This window comes from Dermochelys coriacea, chromosome 1, assembly GCF_009764565.3.
Source record: "Dermochelys coriacea isolate rDerCor1 chromosome 1, rDerCor1.pri.v4, whole genome shotgun sequence".
NCBI lineage: Eukaryota > Metazoa > Chordata > Testudines > Dermochelyidae > Dermochelys > Dermochelys coriacea.
Window position 1 is genome coordinate 117,864,972 of NC_050068.2, and position 19,926 is coordinate 117,884,897.

The window sequence follows — 19,926 nt, forward strand, 5'->3', positions numbered from 1 at the left end:
CTCAAACCTCAGGGGTTCAGGAGCCAAATTAGCGATCAACATTACCCAGAAGAGCCACAGCTGTGTGAATCCATTGTTTCATATACTGTGGTACTATGTATTCATATTTAAACTATATGACGGGAACTATTTAGTTTTTATTTTATTTATTCTCGCAGCAAAATGACTGACCAAGTATTATTATTTTATCAACTACAATTGGTTAATAACATAGTAAAAAAATCCTGATGGGTTAATAACTTAGATTGGTTAATAACTAAATCACACAGTGTTTTAATATCATGTGCTACAAAGAGCTGCAGGAGAAGCATTAAAGAGCCACTTGTGGCTCAAGATCCAGTCTGAGTAACACTGGTGTAGACACTCACTGCACTGAGAGGAGTTCTCCTGTTGCCGTAGTTAATCCGGTTCCCTGAGAGGCGGTAGCTACAATGCTTTCGTTGTCCTAATGCGGTCTGCACTGGGGTTTAGGTCAGCTTAAGTATGTTGTGCAGGGGTGTGGATTTTTCATATCCTCGGGTGTGACGTAGCTGGGTTGACTTAATGTTTTAGTGTAGGCCTGACCCAATTCACCCTTTTTCCCCTAAAAAACCTTCATGTGTTATTGCAGTGCATATTGTCATGCCAAAAGGCAAGCACGCACTTTGTGAATTTATATAGGCTTTAACATAAATTTTGTTAGCTTAGAGAGAGGTGAGGCTAATGAGTCAGGATATTGTGGCAAAATAAAATTTTAAGATACTTTAAGACTTGTTTTGGTTGAAATACTCAGTGTATCTATATAGTGGTGTTACTTTACTAGCTATGAGTTGCTGTCCTTCCGCCACAGTAACAGAAATCCAGCCAGATGAAAAGAAAACTTTAAAAGGAAAAAAGCATAAATATTCCCATTTTAATATAACAAGTATTGGTGAGCACCATCAGCCGTTGCAAGTTGCCAGAGTTACAGCAGTATTTTTTCTTGTTCCTGTGTAACCTCTCTGAAATTCTTAAATATATCAGATTATTTTTCCTTCTTAACTGAGTATTGTCTGTACGTGGCTGCCCCCGTCCCTTTTAATTCATGTGTATTCTAAGATATGTTTCTGTCTATACTACAGAACTTCTGTGTTTGATTTTTGGTGGGAAGGAAGGCTGATCTTGTGAAGTATTAAACTGGGATTTGGGAGAGATTTGGATTCAGTTTGCAGCTCTGCCACAGATTTCCTGTGGGACTGTGAGCAAATCTCATAATCTCTCTCTACTCCAGTTCTCCATCTGTTAAATGGGAATGATAAAGCATAGACGTGCTCTTCTCTTCTCCCTCCCCCTTCCCCCCCCCCAAAAAAAAGACACAACAAGGAGTATTCAGAAATGCTTGTTCTTTTGGTATAGAGAGGTTACTATATTCAACAGCTGCTGACAGTATGCTCGCCATTTTGTGCTAACGGATGCTGGGTGCACACTGTATGTCAGGTATTGAACAGTTATGCCATATTCCCAGTGGCCAATCAGCGTTTAGCCACTGTTTAGGAGGGAGGGATGAAATTGAGCAAAGTAGTGTTTGACAGCTAGTGTTAAACGTAGCCAGTTTAAGGTTTTCAGCTGTCTTGGATGCAGTCTGTAACATTTTATAAATGCTCAGGTGTCAGGTTTGTAGGAGACAGGGCACAGCCCTTTTAAATTGCATGAACACTCATCTCACCATGAGAAGCGCAGGCTTCTCGGTGTTGCCCAGAGGCAAGTATTAGCATACTCCTGTACTAACATTTTACTAGCATAGATGTTCGATACCTGTCCCTATGCTACCCACAGTGCAGGGTGGAAGTCCGTGTTGCAGAATGTGGGGGACGTGTTTCGAAGAGGGGGAACAGTAAAGATCACATCTAGAAAACTGGTTCTAAGGCACTTTTCTGATTTATGCTAAAACGGGGACATGTCACCATGTTAGCCAAAGCCTGATTTTAAAATTGGTTCAGCTAGTGCTGCTTATTTTTTTGTGTATAGGACCCTAATGTTCCAGGTATCAAAGTGGTCTTTGTTAAATTCCAATGAATAGTTGTTCATATTACACATATGAATGAATATTTATATATTGTGTACGTATAAACACACAATTGTATAGTGGGGGAGTTCATATGGTAGCTATATAGTCTTCATTTACAAATAGACTTCACGCACCATGTAATATTTTCTCAAACTCTCATGCAATTTCAATACCCCAAAACTTCATTTATACATAACAGAAATCCAAAGTTAAGATATCTTCCACCCCTGCAATGAAAATTTAACTCTGCCCCCTTCCAGGGCTGCTCCATACACTTGCAATCTGCCCTCAGAGTTGCTACAGAACATTTGGGAAACAGAGCATGTGAGCACTGTAGGACAGCCTAATGCATTTTCTTTACTAAAGCCTGGTGTCGTCTTAAAAGTTAGATTCACATAACCCTGAGCTTTATAGTTAAGCCAAGCTAACCCCAGTGTAGATGCTGGAAGGTTGATGGAGGAATTCTTTTGTCGACCTAGCTACCACCACTCAGAAAGGTGGATTACCTAGAGCAACGGGAAAAACCTCTTCCGTTGCTGTAGGAAGTGGCTACGCTACCACAGCGCAGCTGTAGTGCTGTACCTATCGGGTTCTGGGAAGCAGGCGGGTGAGAGCCCGCCCACTGCTTAAGGACCCCCCCCCCAGCCTAAGGGGAGGATCTATAGGATTGGGGTTTAGGTCATGTGTCACAAACAGGAACTACCTACATCTGGGCTACACCCATACACTGAGCCTGCTCCACTCAAACCACTCCAGATTGCTACGTTACACCTTCTTCTCCCCTTGCCCTGAAGATTCCTTCTGAGGCCTTGCCTTCACTTACCCCTCTCTAAGCCCCAGAGACCACTGTTGTGTATGTCAGACGACTGACAATCCCCATGGGGAAAAAGACACCCCTGTGCACCTCTGCTGATACAACTTATAGAATTAATCATTGACACAAAGCATAATTGCTCTCTCTCTGTATACATGCGGCTCTGTTCATATCGTAGTGACAGTTCTTGCCAATCTGCTCCAACTAATCCTTCCACCATTCAGTATAGTTACACCTAGCTCAGGGAATGCAGCTTGAGTGCGTGCAGATAAATGCTGGAACTCAAAGCTGTAGAACACAACACAAATGATGGAGCATTCTCTTTGTCCCTCCTCAATCTACTTACTGTAGACTTCTAGATTTTTAAGGCGAGAAAAGACCATTTGGTGGTCTAGCTTGACCTCATGTATAACACAGGCCAGAGAATTCCAGTTACTCCTGTATTGAGCCTAATATATGTGATGGACTAAAGCCCCCGGTCTTGATTTGAAGAGATGAAGAATCTACCACTTTTCTTAACCTTTGCACCACCCTTACAGTGGCTTCTGCCAGCTCTAGGGCTGGGAGTGGAGCAGCAGAGTTAAAATTGTGTTGCGGAGTGGTCTGTATTACTTCACTTAGTATTTCTAGAAGTTCAGCCACTCTCTACATTGTGGAAGGACACAGGAAACCACCACCAGGCGACCGTAACTATCCATTAATGAAGTTTTGGGGCATTTAATTTCCATAATTTAAAACAAATAATTTTCAGCACCATCATGTACCATAGCCCAGCTGTGCCCCTTCAGTGCCTCTGGCTCCTTGGTTATGATTATCCTGGCACAGAATGCAATGGCTCCATGTTCGTCCCTTCACTGCCTTGACTCATCTCCCATCTCCCTGCCTGTACAGCAGGGCTGGTTCTCCCTCCTTCACACAGAGAAGAAGGTGTTGGTATGGGACCCACAAGTTGAGGAGCTGGGACACTGGGGACATGTTTTGGAGAGAGGGGACAGACATTGGAGATGCATGGATGTGGGTGATTTTGGAGGACAGATGAACATACCCAGCATGCCCCACTACACAGCTCTGACCCCCTTATTTTCATTCCATTCTTCCCTCTGCTGCTCCAACATCTGCCCACATTCCCCTTCTCTGCTTTGACACCCCTTCCTCCCTCTGAATTGCTTCCAGCTGCTTAGACTCTCCCCCGCTCTGCTCCAATATTCCTTCTATCATGCCCATGGCTCTGACCACCCCCACCCCCAACTGCTCCAAGCCCCCCTCCCCCGCCTCCCATACTCTCCTACTGCATTGAGCACCTCCACATGCCAGCTGCACCTTCCATGTTTCTGGTAAGCTTGGAGTGGCCATGTGGAGGTTGGAATGTGGTGGGGCTGTGAAGAGGGTATGTACCAGATGGAGGCAGGGATATGCTAAGTCCCTCCCCCAGATCTGGGCCAAGTTTATGAGGAAAGGGCTCTATCCATCCGCCTGCATCAGGAGGCTAAGAGAGTCATGAAGCGGACCATTATTTCAATATGATGATCGCAGCTGAATGAGAACACTTCATGGAGATTAACATGACCTGAAATCATAGGTCTGAGGCATGTGAACAGAGCTAAGAGAATAATTGCGTTCTTTGTTTTTGGCATTTGGTGGTCTCTTCCGCAAATATTGTTTTTTGGGCAAAACTTTAGGGGAAAAACACTGCTGAGTGCAGGTAGAGAGTAAGGAATGGGCAGAAAACACATTCTCTGAAAACTACTAGGTGATGGGGCTTGAACTCACACCACATAGGTGCGGCTCAGGTTCAGTGACCCCAAGCAGGTCACCCTGAAACACCCAGTTATTGTGAAAAGACTCCCTGAAAACTCTCTGGCTTCAACAGAGCCCTAATCTTGCTGCACATGCACATTTCACCCTTTTAGGCACATCAGTTTGGCACATGCCAATCTGCATTTATAAACTGTACCCTTCAGTATAACTGCCCAAAGAGGCAATGGATGCCAGGCATTAGGTGGGATAAATCCTGGGTGGGTGAGATCAGTGTTCTGAGTATTAGAATAATAGTTTGAGCCCCAGGTGTGTGGAAAATAAGTTAGAACCAGGTCATTTTGTAAAATGTTGGATTTTTAGGGTGGTTGTAATCTCTGGAACCCTTTGCTCAAATGACCCCAGGTTTGGACCACTAACCCTCTCTCTCACCTCCAGGAGGCACAGCAAATATCAAGAGAGTCTGAATCATTATATGGATTGTAGAGTACTTAGAATGGTTGTCTTTTAAACATAAGCAGCTCTCAGCTGTAAGCACAGCAGAGCTGTGGCTTTGCTATAATACACTTTAATACAACAATTCGCAAAGCATGAGAAGTGATAGCATCAGGAGGGAACTTACCTTCTCAGCATAGTAACTGGAGAAAACAACCTTATATAGAAGGATGGTGGATATTATCATTAACGCTCATCTGTGTTGTGCAGAAGTGGAAAATATTTTTGTGCTGATCTAACAGAGAGGCATATCCTGATTCAGCGTAGCCAAAATAGCAGATCCTTGCATGCACTTGTATGTGCTTGTCTGAGTTTCTTTTGCTATGGAAAGTCTCAAGAAAGCTTTTGTCTTGCTTTGTAAAGAATACTTCTCTTTGTTGTTTTTAACAGAATGGAGCCTTTTTGTCTGTTTTCCTTGGATAACTGAAGATAGTGGGTCAGAAACTCTGGTCAAGCTCATTCTGTTGTTTTTATTGTTTATTAGCTTTAGAGTTTCCTTTCCCCTTTTCCAGTTTGCTCTCTGCTCTGTCGCCTCACTTCACCGGGCTTTGTTTTTTCTACAGTTAAACATTCAATAAAAAGGGAGATTGTTATTTATTAAAAGAGAAAGAGGTTTCTATACTTTAGCCTTTATTCCTAAGTAATGCGAAGAGAGGGGTTTTTAGCCTGCTTTTCCTTGGCTCACCATAGCATGGCACTAGGGAGCTCCATGCTCCATAGGTCAACTCATGCTTTGCATTCTTTCAGTGGAACAAAGACAAGCCTTGTTTCTCCCTAGGTGAGTTTTGTTGGAGGAACTCATTCACAGTAAAGAGAATAATAGGACTTCATTGTCAAAAATGTAATGTTAACAAATAAGTATGGATTATCACTGTTTGCTTGGAAATCCTCAGAATATCAGAGCTGTGGTTCACTGATACTACCACATCATGGTGTAATGAGCTGTGCCTTGTTTATAATGACAGGTTTCAGAGTAGCAGCCGTGTTAGTCTGTATTCGCAAAAAGAAAAGGAGTACTTGTGGCACCTTAGAGACTAACAAATTTATTAGAGCATAAGCTTTCGTGAGCTACAGCTCACTTCATCGGATGCATCCGATGAAGTGAGCTGTAGCTCACGAAAGCTTATGCTCTAATAAATTTGTTAGTCTCTAAGGTGCCACAAGTACTCCTTTTCTTGTTTATAATGTAATTTATAAAATATAAATGGCTGTGTAATTCCTCATTTAAAATTTTTTCATCGCCATGCAAAAGCTAAATGTTTGTTTATATAGATTGTCTCTTGCCTTCATGGTTTTGGGGTGGGGAAGAAAGGAAACTTTCCAAATTCAGTCTGAATGTATCTGATGCCATTATACCTATCTGAGTTTGCAAAATGGCCCCAAAAATTGCTCTGAATTTTGAACTGTTCTAATTCATCTCAGTAGCTGTCAGCTCGGAAGTTTAATGATGACGATTTAAATGTCAGCATAGTTAACAATTTCACTGCTGAATGTTTTAGCAGGAGTATCAAGTTAATGTGCTTTTCCATCACTTTTGGGGTGTGTAGAGACAAGAATCAGGAATGGTGGCAGTGGAGCAGATAATTCTGATAAATATTGAATGAGGAATTAAAGACCTCCACCCACTCAGTAATAATAACGATGATGATAAATTAATCCCCTTTGTCCTTGACTAAAAAAAGGAGTGAAGGGGGAGAATGTACTTATAGCCTTTGGTTACCTTCTGGGTGCCCCAAACAAAACTGCTTCCCTGAATGGCACGTTTCAGCTGTCCATATCCTTTACGCCTTGTCCCCTCCCCTGTACCTCCAGTGCACATTTCCCGTACAAAAGCCTATGGCACACTGAAAACTAAGGGACAACTAAAATTAATTTGTGTGTTCCTTTTTTAACAGGTAGTAATATTGTTTTTAGGTTACTTGTCAAAAGTGATCAATTGCTAAGGTCTTTGTACTTAGAAGTTGCCACCTTTATAGCCTTCCACATTCACATAAAGACCTGGTTGGCATGATTACTGTATGTAACAGTTTTACTCTAAATTACTTATTCTTAATGATTGTTACTTCTTTTGTAATGTAACTTTTGGAAAGGAAACTCAGATATTAGGTTTCAAGATTTTTTTTATTTCTCCCTCTGTCCCCCTCTTTTTTTTTTTTTTTTTTTTTTTTTTTTTTTAAACAAGGGATCTCGAAGCCAGAGCACAGAGTGAGTTCTTTCGGGCCTTTTTTAGACTGCCGGGGAAGGAGAAGCTACATGAAGTTGCAGACTGTTCTCTGTGGACTCCATTTAATCGCTGTCACACTGCAGGAAGGATGTATACTTCAGACTGCTATATCTGTTTTGCCAGCAAAGAAAGTGGGTGTTGCAATGTTCTCATCCCCCTTAGAGAGGTAGGGTCTGCTGTTTGATTTTAATTTTACACTGTGCCTGTTTTTTTTTGATCCAAACCACTGCTGTCAATTAACTTAGCTGAAGAACAGTTGTTTTCCATGGGAAGGAGATGTGTGGAAGAGAGTTGCAATATATTTAGTTCTTATCTTCGTTAGCAGATTAATTTCTATATGGCAGTTGGGTGAGGCAACACATTTCTCAAAGTAGTATTGCCAATAAATACAATGTGATGTAATAGAAAGGTACTTTGCAAAACAAGATATTGATCTATCCAAGGAATAATTGCTATTGACAGTAACAGTGGCCCAAATTCTCCCAATCCCCACTCAGTAGGCAGGGGGGATGTGAACTGGGAAAGTCCCAAGGTAGAGGTATGGAAAGTGGGGAGTGCCAGTTTTATTTATTTTATTAACTGTGGTAGCACCCAAACGTTTCAAGGATTGGGGCCCCATTGGGTGCTGAACACACATGCAGATAAGATACAATGGTATCTTTCCCTCCATTCCATGCAGTCTTCCCCCAACCAAGCCTGTGGGGATTCCACACACAAGGGACTACTGATCGGCAGTGGATTGTCCTGTGGAGCTGAGGGAAGCAGGGGGCTCTGGAGGCAGTGCCGACACACAGGTCTCCAACACAGACACAATAGTCCAGTCTTTTAAAAAAGACTTGTACATTTTTATCTACTGGAGATTTTTGGAGACAAAATTTACTTCTTGGCACTCTGGTGTAGAATCAATAGAATTTGAATTCTGCTTTCAGCAGAATTAAGTGGCATTTTCCCCTCACTGCAAGAAGTCTGGCCTTCAAGTATTATGAGCATTTCAGTATATTTCATTTAGCCTTTGTCTGGCTCATGGATGGCAAGTGATAACTGCCAGTCAGCTATTTTAAATGCACTGGAGAGGAATGCTGGTTGATTTTCAAAAATATATTTTTTTCAATCCCTGTGCCTGCAGTTGTGATCTCTTAACGATGAAGCTCTACTTTCATCCTGAACCAATAGCAGCAACTTCTAAATGATATCCTGACCCTAGCAGTGACTTGTAGTGACACAGCATCTGAAAGTTTGTGGAAAACAAGTGGTGTAATGTACATAATTGGAGACAACGGCTTTTTAATTTCATATCTATCAAAAACTGTTATGCTCACCGGGTTAAAAACTTAGTTCAATGCTATTGGGCAGAAACTCTGTATTTCCTCAAGAATTTGGTTATGTTGATCCCATTCCAATTGTTTTAAATGTCAGCAAAACCATAGCTGTTTGCCAAGATTTTTAAAAGTAGTATAACGATTCTGAGTGCCCAGTTTGGGATACCTTAATCTGGCCTGAACGTAAGAAGGTGGGTGCTCAGATTTTTGAAAATCAGGCTTCTTTAAGGTGTCTTAAGTTGAACATTCAAAATCACAAGTTACTCTTGAAAATCTTTAGACTGAAGGGGGTAAGGTCATCTGTCTAAAATAAAGAAAATTTAATCAGTCTTGATCTTTAGGATGTATCTGACCATTTAGACAATTTGAATAGTCATAATTAATATCAGTGTGCAAAGAAATATATCCCTTTATGTACATTTCAGTGCATGTACAGTATATCAGGGAGTGTATTTGAATGGTGACTAATACATTTTCTGTCATGTTTTTGGAATAGGTGGTTAGTATAGAGAAGATGGAGGACACTAGTCTCCTTCCCAATCCCATCATTATTAGTATAAGGAGCAAGATGGCCTTTCAGTTCATTGAGTTGAAGGACAGGGATAGCTTGGTGGAGAACCTGCTTCTGAGACTAAAACAAGTCAACACCAGCAACCCAGTGCACTATAACTGCTTGGAAAGAAAAGAAACGGTACTAAATGTTCGATCTGTTTCAAATTGCATAATGATGATGATATTTAGCCTTTTGTCCTGCATCTCCTAAAATCATAACTGGGGCAGAAAATTGGTCGGAAGCCTGTGATTAAGGACAGGATTAGAATTCAAAATGATGGTGACAAACTATAGAAATGGTTTGAAATAAATAGGATGAAATTTAATAAGGACAAATGCAAAGTACTGCACTTAGGAAGGAATAATCAATTGCACAAATACAAAATGTGAAATGGAAGGAGTACTGCAGAAAAGGATCTGGGATCACCAACTAAATATGAGTCAACAGTGTAATACTGTTGCAAAAAAAAAGCTAACATAATTCTGGGAGGTGTTAGCAGGAGTATTGAAAGCAAGACACAAGAAGAAATTCTTCCACTCTACACAGTGCTGATAAGGCCTCAACTGGACTATTATGTCCAGTTCTGGGCACCACACTTTGGGCAAGGTGTGGACAAATTGGAAAAAGTCCAGATGAGAGCAACAAAAATGATTAAAGGTCTAGAAAACATGATCTATGAAGAAAGATTTAAAAAAGTGGGTTTGTTTAAGAGAATGAGGGGGGACATGATAATAGTCTCCTACTACGTAAAAGATTGTTAAGAAAAGGAGGGTGAAAAATTGTTTTCCCTGAGGACAGGACAAGAAGTAATGGGCTTAAAGTGCAGCAACAGAGATTTAGGTTAGATTTAGGTTAGTTTGGAAAAACTTCCTAACTGTCAGGGTAGTTAAGCACTTGAACAAATTACCAAGGGAGGTTGTGGAATCTCCATCATTGGAGGTTTTTAAGAACAGGTTAGACAAACATCTGTCAGGGATGGTCTAGAAATGTAGTTCTGCCTTGGGGCAGGGGACTGGACTAGATGATCTGTCGAGATCCATGCCAGTCCTATGTTTCTATGATTCTGTGATTTGCAATTTACTAGTAACTTCTTACGGATTAATGTAATGAGGTTTTTTCCTACGGTGTTTATAAACTGTAGGCTAATTAACTGTGTGTTTGGTACAGTATCTTTTGAATTAATCTATAGTAAATTCTTTTCTACTGTATTGTATAAACCATCAGGGTATTTTATTCTTTGTGCAGGACCAAAAATGCTCAATATTTAACCAGGAAGCTAAGAAACACTGAGTGGCAGATAACAAGTACTTGCTGAAGTGAGAGCATTACTGCTTGTATTTCAAAAGGTTTTCCTGGGACAGTCTTGGGGAAAAAAGTTGGGACTCTAGGAATCCTAAGGGGGAGTGCAGGGCAGATATCCTTTGATATCCTAGAGGATTACAGGCAGTTTCAGTCCGAGTGTCAGTTCTCATGGCCTCAAAGACTTGGGATTCAACTAAGCTGCCAGGAACTCAGCATTTTTCAGGAAGTAGCATTTCCACCCTTCCCTTCATGTCTCTAGGAGACCTCTCCCTCAGGGTGTCTCCCCACTGAGGAATAAGGCTGTGGAGAACTTCCCTCCCCTCACATCAGGGGGCTTTCAGGCTTCTCCTTGTTCACTTTCCTGTGTTATTCCTCCCCAGTATGAAAAATCAGTCTTTTCCTTAAACTAATGTTCACTCTGTTTCAAAAATCAGCCGTCCTGCCCCACTCCCCTCAATCAATTAAGTAACTGTTTCTGGTACTCCAAAAATTCACTAATTATTTGATGTGAAAACTGATCTGCCACAGGTTGACTCCTGGGCTGCTGCCTGGTTAACTCCTAAGGCCTCACCATAGCTAACTTTCCACTACCTGCACGATAATCCCACTTGGAACTCAGCCCCAGGAGACGCGGGATCATCTGTATGTGTCTGTCCTGGAGCTCTGGCTACCACGCTAGGTGTTGGGACAGCTTATAAAAACCTGGGAGTGTCCCCACTAAATCCAGACTATGGAGTAGCACAGTTGTAAAGGCTACTAGCTAACTTGTCTCTAAAAATGAATAGAAAAAACACTTCCTGTTCCTTCCTAAAAAAATATGAGGGAAGGTAGCAATGGAGTCCTGATCTAGTGGTGCTGATCACCTACAGCTCCCATTGACTTTACGTAGTGACTGCAAGTGCTCAGAAAAACTACTAATTAGTCCATTATTAATTAGGTGCCTAACTGTGGATTTTGGTACTTACTTTTAGGTAAAAATTTTCAAATTTGGGCAAAAGTTAAGACTATAACAAAGTTACCTGCTTTGCTAATTTGTGTTGGCTCTTGTTGTCTCAAACATTATACATACAGTTCAGTTTTTTACACTCTTTCCAAAAATCATTTTTCTTCAATTCTATGTTGCAAGAACTCTCTCGTGTTTCATTCAACATGTGTGTTCAGTGACTGCGAGTCCCGGGATTTGGGAATGGTGGCTTCCCAAAGCGAAGACAAGAGCGAAAGTGAAAAGGAGAGCAGTCACTTGTTAAATGCAGAGGCACTAAGATCAGTGTTTCACCAGTCCGGAGCTGAAGGGAATGACTTTAGGATGGTATGTACAGCTGGGGTACAGTTGTAGAGTAGCTTTTAAAAATAAGTCTCTTAAAAATAACTATGGTAACTCGTTTGGCCAAACCCTCTCTTTTAATAAAGTGAACTATACATAGGCAGAAAAGTGTAAGTGTGGTTGTGTGTGTTTTGAGTTTAAACTATAGTAAGCTTCTTTGTTTGTTTGTTTGTACAACTTTACCTGCCTGGCCCTTTTCTCATCCCACCCCCAAAATATTTATTTACCACCCCTTCCCTAATACTTAAAAACTGGTGTCTCTTTACAGCTCTCCTTTTCACATGATGTCACAACCACAAATGTGTGAATTTTTGAAAATGGTGTTTTGATGGAGAGGAGGTGTTGGATCCTGTCTGCATAGTTGCAGCACTTGTACTTTATCAGACTTTCTTATTACTACTGCTTCTCAGCAGTGCTATCTTACCAGAGTTGTAATAAGCTAGTGGATCAAGCAAAGGACTCAGTATTCCTGGTAGCAGTGTAGCTCTCCCTTTAAAAAGCAAAACAAAACTAGCTTTATGGGCCTTTGGAGCCCACGGATGTCTCTCCTCCCTCAGACTCCCAATTGATTTGGGGAATCTGGTACAGTTATTGTCAGTTCTACTATCATTTAAAATAAGTTGTTTGCCCTTCTACTTGTGATCTTTAGGATAATCATGGTTATTCACAGTCACAAGAACTAATCTTTTGGGTCTGTGAGAACCATGGCTGGAGATTTCTTGAAGGCTTTTTGGGAAATCTTCTGTCCACTTCATAAGTGTGGGACGGGGGCCCTGCTGCCCAGGCTCCCCCGATGAATGTTGAGCTGCTGCAAGGTCCTTCTGAGAAGTAATTGTGACCTCTGGCAGCTTAGTAGTGAGAGAAAGCATGAAGTAGTGGCCAAAGCACAACACTAGCACCTCCTCTCCCCCAGCTGCAGAGTGGAGCTGCTTCAGTCTAAAGGCTATGAGAGGGGGAAAAAAGGACCAGTGCATCCCTATGGAGCTGGGCGCTGGCACACAGTGGGGCTCTCATTGTCTTGCCTCGTTTTGCTCTTCCCTTGGGCTGTGGGACTGCACAGGTTTCTCCCCAAGGGCAGAATGGGGCAGAATTTGCCCCTTAAAGTAGATCTCCCGTGTCTATTACCACTTTTTCTGGTCCAAAAGAAATCCTTATGAAAGAGGAAAATCGGGGGTATTTAACATTTTTTGTATATTAGACCTTAAAAGCACACTACTTGTTTGAAAACTTATCCTCTGATTTCCAGTCCAGGGAACAAATAAAAGAAAGACTGTGGAATGACCATTTTGCAGAATATGGCAGAACTGTGTGTATGTTTCGCACAGAGAAGATTAGAAAACTTGTTGCAATGGGAATCCCAGAATCTTTACGAGGCAAACTCTGGCTCCTCTTTTCAGGTGAGAATTCTGTAATACTTCTTGGATATAGCCAGGATCCAGGGCTGAACGTAGCTACAGATGCAGTTAAGCAAGAAAGCTCCATAAGATCGTTCTTCAGCAAAGGAAAACTGTGTCCAAGCTGGATATTTTGGCACGTAATACCATCACATTCTCTAGTGGAAAGGAAGGAAGGATTGGTGCTCAGCTACTGTGGGGATAGTACCCATATAAATACCTAGGTAGAACAGTAAGATATTTTTATTTTGTGTTTCATAACTGGTCAGTGGTGCACAGAAATAATGGTAATTTTGTCAACATAATTAGCTTAAAAATGCCATCATGTCTTTATGAAATAATGTTCTTTTTAAGGCAACAATTAGACTATAATATAAGTATTGATTTAATCTGAGCTAAATCTAACTATTTTGAAGTTATGACATCTTTAGGTCTGCAGTGCTGCTGCTTCCCTTAAAGCACTGGCAGGAATCTATAGCTGGAAAAGACTTACCGAGTAATGTTGTTCATTGCCCTGTCTGAGCAGGATTGTTCCCTACAATGTGATCTCCAATTTGTCAGGTCCAGTTTCAGACACATTTGTAAGGATTACATCCTTTTATTTTTGGAGTTTTTTCTTTTTGGACATTACATACAATACTGAATAAATTTATCCCAGCAATGCTTTTAGCAGGGGATGTTTCACAATACAAAGTCAGTACCAAGCGGTTTTTTCTTCTACTGTGTGATTTAGGCTTTAGTAATAGCTGTTTCATTTTCTATGCAAACATTGCACCTTGGAAAATCACTGCTAGTATTTTATCTCCTTTTTAGGTTAAGGGGTTCACTAAATGCAAGTAATGACTAATTTCATAGACCTTTGGGGAAAAAACCTCTTCACGTTTGTTCTTTTGATAAACAATTCACTTAATGACATTATACTGTACCTGAAATCCTCTTAACCTCCTCATGTTTTCTTCTTACTGCTACCTTCAGATGCTGTGACTGATCTTGCCTCCCATCCTGGTTACTACGGAAATTTAGTGGAGGTGTCAATGGGCAGGTGTTGCATTGCAACAGAGGAGATTGAACGTGACCTGCATCGCTCATTGCCTGAGCACCCAGCCTTCCAGAATGAAACTGGGATAGCAGCCTTGAGGAGAGTTCTGACAGCTTATGCACATAGGAACCCCAAAATAGGATACTGCCAGGTGAAGATTTATTAGCATGTGGAAAAGTATGTTAATGCGCTCTCTCTCTCTCTCTCGAGGAATTCTCTGCTTACTCAGTTTTGTTATCTCCTCTGTGTGTGTTGCAATGGCTTTGTTATAAAAAACGTGCTTTGATTTATTGCATACATAACGAAATAATTTAAATGTTGTGTAGTTTTACTCTGAAAAACGAGTATGTAAAAATGGCCCTTTCTGACTCAGATTTGTTCCCTGTGTATGTTTGGAATTTTCATTGAGAGTCAAAAATAAGTTCCCACAACTTGCACTCAGCACTAACAAGAGTAATCTCATGCAGTGCTCAGCCAGTGAGCAAAGTAAACCATCCTACGAAGATGAGCTTCACATAGGGGATCCTGTGCAGGGATTTGGTGAGCTGAAATCCTCCTCTTCCCAGACTGGTGGCAAGTACATAGCACCAGTGCAGTGTAATTGCAATCTATTGGCTCTAATAATGTCTCCGCCTCCCCTCCAGCCTCCTGAGTTCTGACCAGGGTAGTAGTGTAGTTCTAGACCCATGAGCCAGCTCCCTTATCTTCCATGCAGACTCCTCTACAGAGACAAAAAACCCCATGTTATGACACAGTTGGATGCCCGTTTTGCGTCTTGACAAATATAATGCTGTATTTTGCATAGTTGGTTCATGTTGTGGCATGTATGAACTTTCAAATCCCCCTATGGCTTAAAGTCTTAGCTGGATTGCAATAATATAATTAGTCTCTCTCCCCTTCTCCCCCTCAAAATTAATATCTCCACAGTAAAGAGAGTAGTGTTTTGTGGTAAACTGTCAGACTGCGTGAGCCCTGGGGGTGAAAGGCATTTCTCCTGCCAATTAATATTTTATCTGAAAAGTTTTATTGTTGTTTTTTAAAGCAGTCCTGTTGTTGGAGAAAGGGGTGGTTCTGCAGCTAATACATCCCATTTTCTTCTTTGACTTCATAACAGTCTATGAATATTTTGACATCTGTGTTGTTGTTGTATGCCAAAGAGGAGGAAGCTTTTTGGCTGCTGGTTGCTGTGTGTGAGAGGATGCTGCCAGATTACTTTAATCACCGAGTGATAGGTAAGCTTGTCTCTCTCCCACTCTTTCATTGAAATATTATGCTGAGAATGAGGGAGTGAAATACTGCAAGGCACCAGGATGAAAAAGAACTTGCAATTCGGATTTTGTTTACAGCTGTGCAGAATACCATGTGTGAATTGGTATGTGAGAGCACCATTCATATTTGTGTAATTGCTGTTTGCTCATTACAGGTTTCACTGAGTCTGTCTGAAATATTTCAAAATTTAAAAAAAAAAATTACCGAAGTACATCTCAGTTTTGCAGTCATTTTCTTTTGCTGATCAGGGAGATGGTCCATTTATAATGCAAGTGTTAACCTTGCACACGTTTAATTAAAAACAGGCTAGCTACTTGCTAATCTGTGTTACTGTAAAGTATTGAGTGTTGTTGGGATGTTTCCCCCAGCTGTATGGATGGCATATGTAACGATATGTTGTGGTAATTATTTCTTATCTGACCTGCCTGTGATATCAGGATGCTGGAGGAATATAGGATTGTGTCTAAAATTACCCTGGAGAAAGAGCTGATCTCAGCCCCGTGTTTCTCGGGCTTCAGAGTATACAGCTGTGGGAGAAGCAAAGTTGGGAAATGGTAACTTCCACCCTTTCTGCATCTTGTGCTCTACAGTGTACCATGCCGGATGAGTCTGCTTGTTCTGCAGTGTAGGTACCTTTAAGACACAGTAGGTCAAACTTTCAGAAATGTGCATTTAAGTTGCTTGTGTGAAAAGGTGTAACTAAATGCACAGTGCTTGGCTGCAGATGCAATGACCCATTTTATACACTAATCTTAGGCATGTACTGTTTAAAAAAAAAATGAATCCACTGTTTGCTCTTGCTTGTCCTTCCCAAACTGTTTTTTAAATTGAAGCTATTTGCTTTATGTTGAGTTTTATTCATTTTTCTGTCTTTACTGCTAGCCTTAGTGCTTAGCTATACCATCTGCCATTGTATCCCCTGGTCACTTAATAGGGATAAGTGCAGGCATTTAGTTTAAGTTAGAGGAGTATTGCTCTAGGGTCAGCTAGTAAAAAGGTTAATGGTGTGGTAGTTGATACCACCTACACAATGGCAATGTGTTTCATTCTCAGCTGGTGATTAGGCACCGTTGTGTCCCATCAGTCAGAACCTGCTCCTCAACTGTGAACATGGCTTTCACTACCATTTTGATACTGATGACTTGCAGGTCTGCCTCTCAACTCTAGATTTGCCTCCTTCCATCCAAACTAAAATCTCAGCCTGTCTTTCTGATAGCTCCTTGTGGCCCTCCAGCCATCAACTAAGGCAGAGGTGGGCAACTACGGCCCGCGGGCCACATCTGGCCCATGGGACCGTTCTGCCTGGCCCCTGAGCTCCTGGCCAGGGAGGCTAGTCCCCAGCCCCTCCCATGCTGTTCCCTCTCCCCCGCAGTGATGCCGCCGCGTGGGCAGCACTGTGGGCGGTGGGGCTCCATGCTCCTGCAGGGCAGAGCATCTGGCTCCGGCTGGGCGGCGTGGCTCCAGACATGCTGCTCTGAGTGGGATGGTAAGGAGGCTGGGGCCAGGGGGCTTGGATATGAGACAGAGGGTCCCAGGGAGCAGGGAGCGGTTGGATAAGGCAGAGATTCGGGGGGGGAGGGGGAACAAGAGGGATTGGATAGGAGGTGGGGTCCCAGAGGGCCTGTCAAGGGGGGAGGGGTGTAGATATGGGTCGGGGCAGTCAGGGGACAGGGAGCAGGGGAGGTTATATAGGGGGTCGGGTCCCGGGGGGGAGGGGGAACAAGAGGGATTGGATAGGAGGTGGGGTCCCAGAGGGCCTGTCAAGGGGGGAGGGGTGTAGATATGGGTCGGGGCAGTCAGGGGACAGGGAGCAGGGGAGGTTATATAGGGGGTCGGGTCCCGGGGGGTGGTTGGGGGCAGGGGTCCCAGAAGGGGGCTGTCAGGGGACAAGGAGCAGGGGGGGTTGATGGGTCGGGGCGGGAAGTGGGAGGGGTCGGATAGGCTGTTTGAGGGGCACAGCCTTCCATACCCGGCCTGCCATTCGGTTTCACATTCCGATGTGGCCCTCTGGCCAAAAAGTTTGCCCACCCCTGAACTAAGGGCTTGTCTTCACTGCAGAGTTAACTTGGGCTTTTCCTCAGATGATTTCCCTAATTTGATTCCTGTCCATGCAAAACTCTGTTACCTAAGCGTAGTGATGCTTTACACCCAAGCTAGCTGGGCTATCCTGGGCTCTAGGCTAAAACTCAAGTGCTGCTTACACTCAGGCTGATTTTCTGCCCACTTTGCACTGTGGACATAGGCTAAACCACTTGAGTGATGATAGTCCTCCAGTGCCTTCCCACAGTTCTTCCTGTGCCCAGAAGGAGAGACAAGTTCTCCCACAATTCACTGGGAAAGAATTGTAGCTCATTTACTGCAACACTAAGAACCCTGTGACGTGTTCTTAGAAGTTGTAGTGTCTCACCCTAGTGAGAGCAGCACCAGTGTGGGTGCAGCTGAGTGGACACTCTTGGGGTTTGCAGTGTGGCTGGTCACACCTGAGTTAGGAGTTTTCTAAAATAATATATATAAAAAGAATTCTGTAAATGCTATTAGTCCATTATTAGATGGAAATGGTAGAATTATCAGTAATAATGCAGAAAACACAGAAAAGTTCAATAAATATTTTTGTTCTGTAATTGGGGGAAAATATGGTCTCATCATATGGTGATTATACCCTTTCCATTTCACTAGAATCTCTGAAGGATGTTAAACAGAATTTACTAAAGTTAGACATTTTTAAATCAGCAAGTCCAGATAACTTGCATCCAAGAGTTTTTTAAAAGAGCAGGGTGAGAAGCTCACTGGACCATTAATGTTGATTTTCAAAAAGTCTTGGAGTGTTGGGGAAGTTGCAGAAGGCTGGAAGAAAGCTAATGTTATGCCAATTTTTAAAAATGGCAAACAGGATGAACCCGGTAATTATAGGCCTGTCAGCCTGACATCAATCCTAGGTAAGATAATAGAGTGGCTGAAACAGGACTTGATTAATAAAGAACTAAAGGAGGGTAAAGTAATTAATGCAAATCAACATGGGATTATGGAAAATAGATCCCGTCAAATTAACTTTATATCTTTTTTGATAAGATTATAAGATTGGTTGATAAAAGTAATAATGTTGATGTAATATACTTTGCCTTCTCTAAGGCATTTGATTTGGTAATGCACATTTTGATTAAAAACTAGAATGATATAAAATTAACATAGCACACATAAAATGAATTAAAAACTGGCTAACTGATAGGTCTCTAAATGCATTTGTAAATAGGAAATCATTATTAAGTGGATGTGTTTCCAGTCAGGTTCAACAGGGACTGGCTCTTGGCCCTACTCTATTTAACATCTTTATCAATGACCTGGAAGGAAACATAAAATCATCACTGATAAAGTTTGTAGATTACACAAAAATTGGGTAGTGGCAAGTAGTGAAGATACAGCTCGCTGATACAGAGCAATCTGGATCACTTGGTAAACTGGACACAAGCAAACAATATAATTTATTGTAATATAATAATAATTGTATAATATATAACAATATAATTGCACTTTAATATAGCTAAATATATACATCTTGGAACAAAGAATGTAGGCTATACTTACAGGATGGGAGACTCTATCCTGGGAAGTAGTGACTCTGAAAAAGATTTGGGGTTTGTGGTGGGTAATTAACTCCTAATGTGACACTGTGGCCAAAAGAGCTAACACAATTTGGGATGCATAAAGAGGGGAATCTCAAGCAGGAGTAGGCAAGTTATTTTACTTCGGTGTTTGGCACTGATGTGACCGCCACAATATTGTATCCAGTTCTGGTGCCCAAAATTCAAGAAGGATGTTGATAAATTGGAGATGGTTCAGTGAAGAGCCACAAGAATGATTAAAGGATTAGAAAACATATCTTGTAACAATAGACTCAGAGCTCCATCTATTTAGCTTAACAAAGAGAAGGTTAAGGGGTGACTTGATTACATTCTATAAGTATCTGCATGGGGAATAAATCGGGTTTGTCAGGCTAGCAGAGAAAGATATAATATGATATGATCCAATGGCTGCAAGTTGAGGCTAGACAAATTCATACTGGAAATAAGGTGTACATTTTTAACAGTGAAAGTAATTAACCATTAGAACAATTTACCAAGGTTCATGAAGGATTCTCCATCACTGAAATTTTAAAATCAAGATTGAATGTTTTTTCCTAAAAGCTCTGCTCTAGGAATTATTGTGGCCTGTATTATGCAGGAGGTCAGACTAGATGATCACAATGATCCTTTCTGGCCTTGGAATCTATGAAAAATCTGGCTGCTCAGACTTGGGTGCCAATAGCCCAAGCTCACTCTGCACTGAAGATGTGCCTTAACCCTTTACATGACCTAAGGGGAATTCCTGATCTTCCTCCGCCCTCCTCCCCCCCACCCCCACCATAGGTCAGACAA

At 41.8% G+C, this 19,926-nt stretch overlaps 1 protein-coding gene across 4 annotated transcripts in view; it reads left to right on the plus strand.

The window, feature by feature from the left end:
* Positions 1-19,926, plus strand: part of TBC1D8 (TBC1 domain family member 8) — a 74,566-nt gene that overhangs the window by 44,887 nt on the left and 9,753 nt on the right. For all 4 annotated transcript variants that reach the window (XM_038404805.2, XM_038404814.2, XM_043515330.1 and 1 more), the window contains exons 6-11: positions 7,273-7,480; positions 9,130-9,324; positions 11,615-11,797; positions 13,059-13,209; positions 14,182-14,396; positions 15,360-15,477. In XM_038404805.2, the coding sequence (XP_038260733.1) occupies positions 7,273-7,480; positions 9,130-9,324; positions 11,615-11,797; positions 13,059-13,209; positions 14,182-14,396; positions 15,360-15,477 (1,070 nt within the window). The remainder of the gene's footprint in view (positions 1-7,272; positions 7,481-9,129; positions 9,325-11,614; positions 11,798-13,058; positions 13,210-14,181; positions 14,397-15,359; positions 15,478-19,926) is intronic.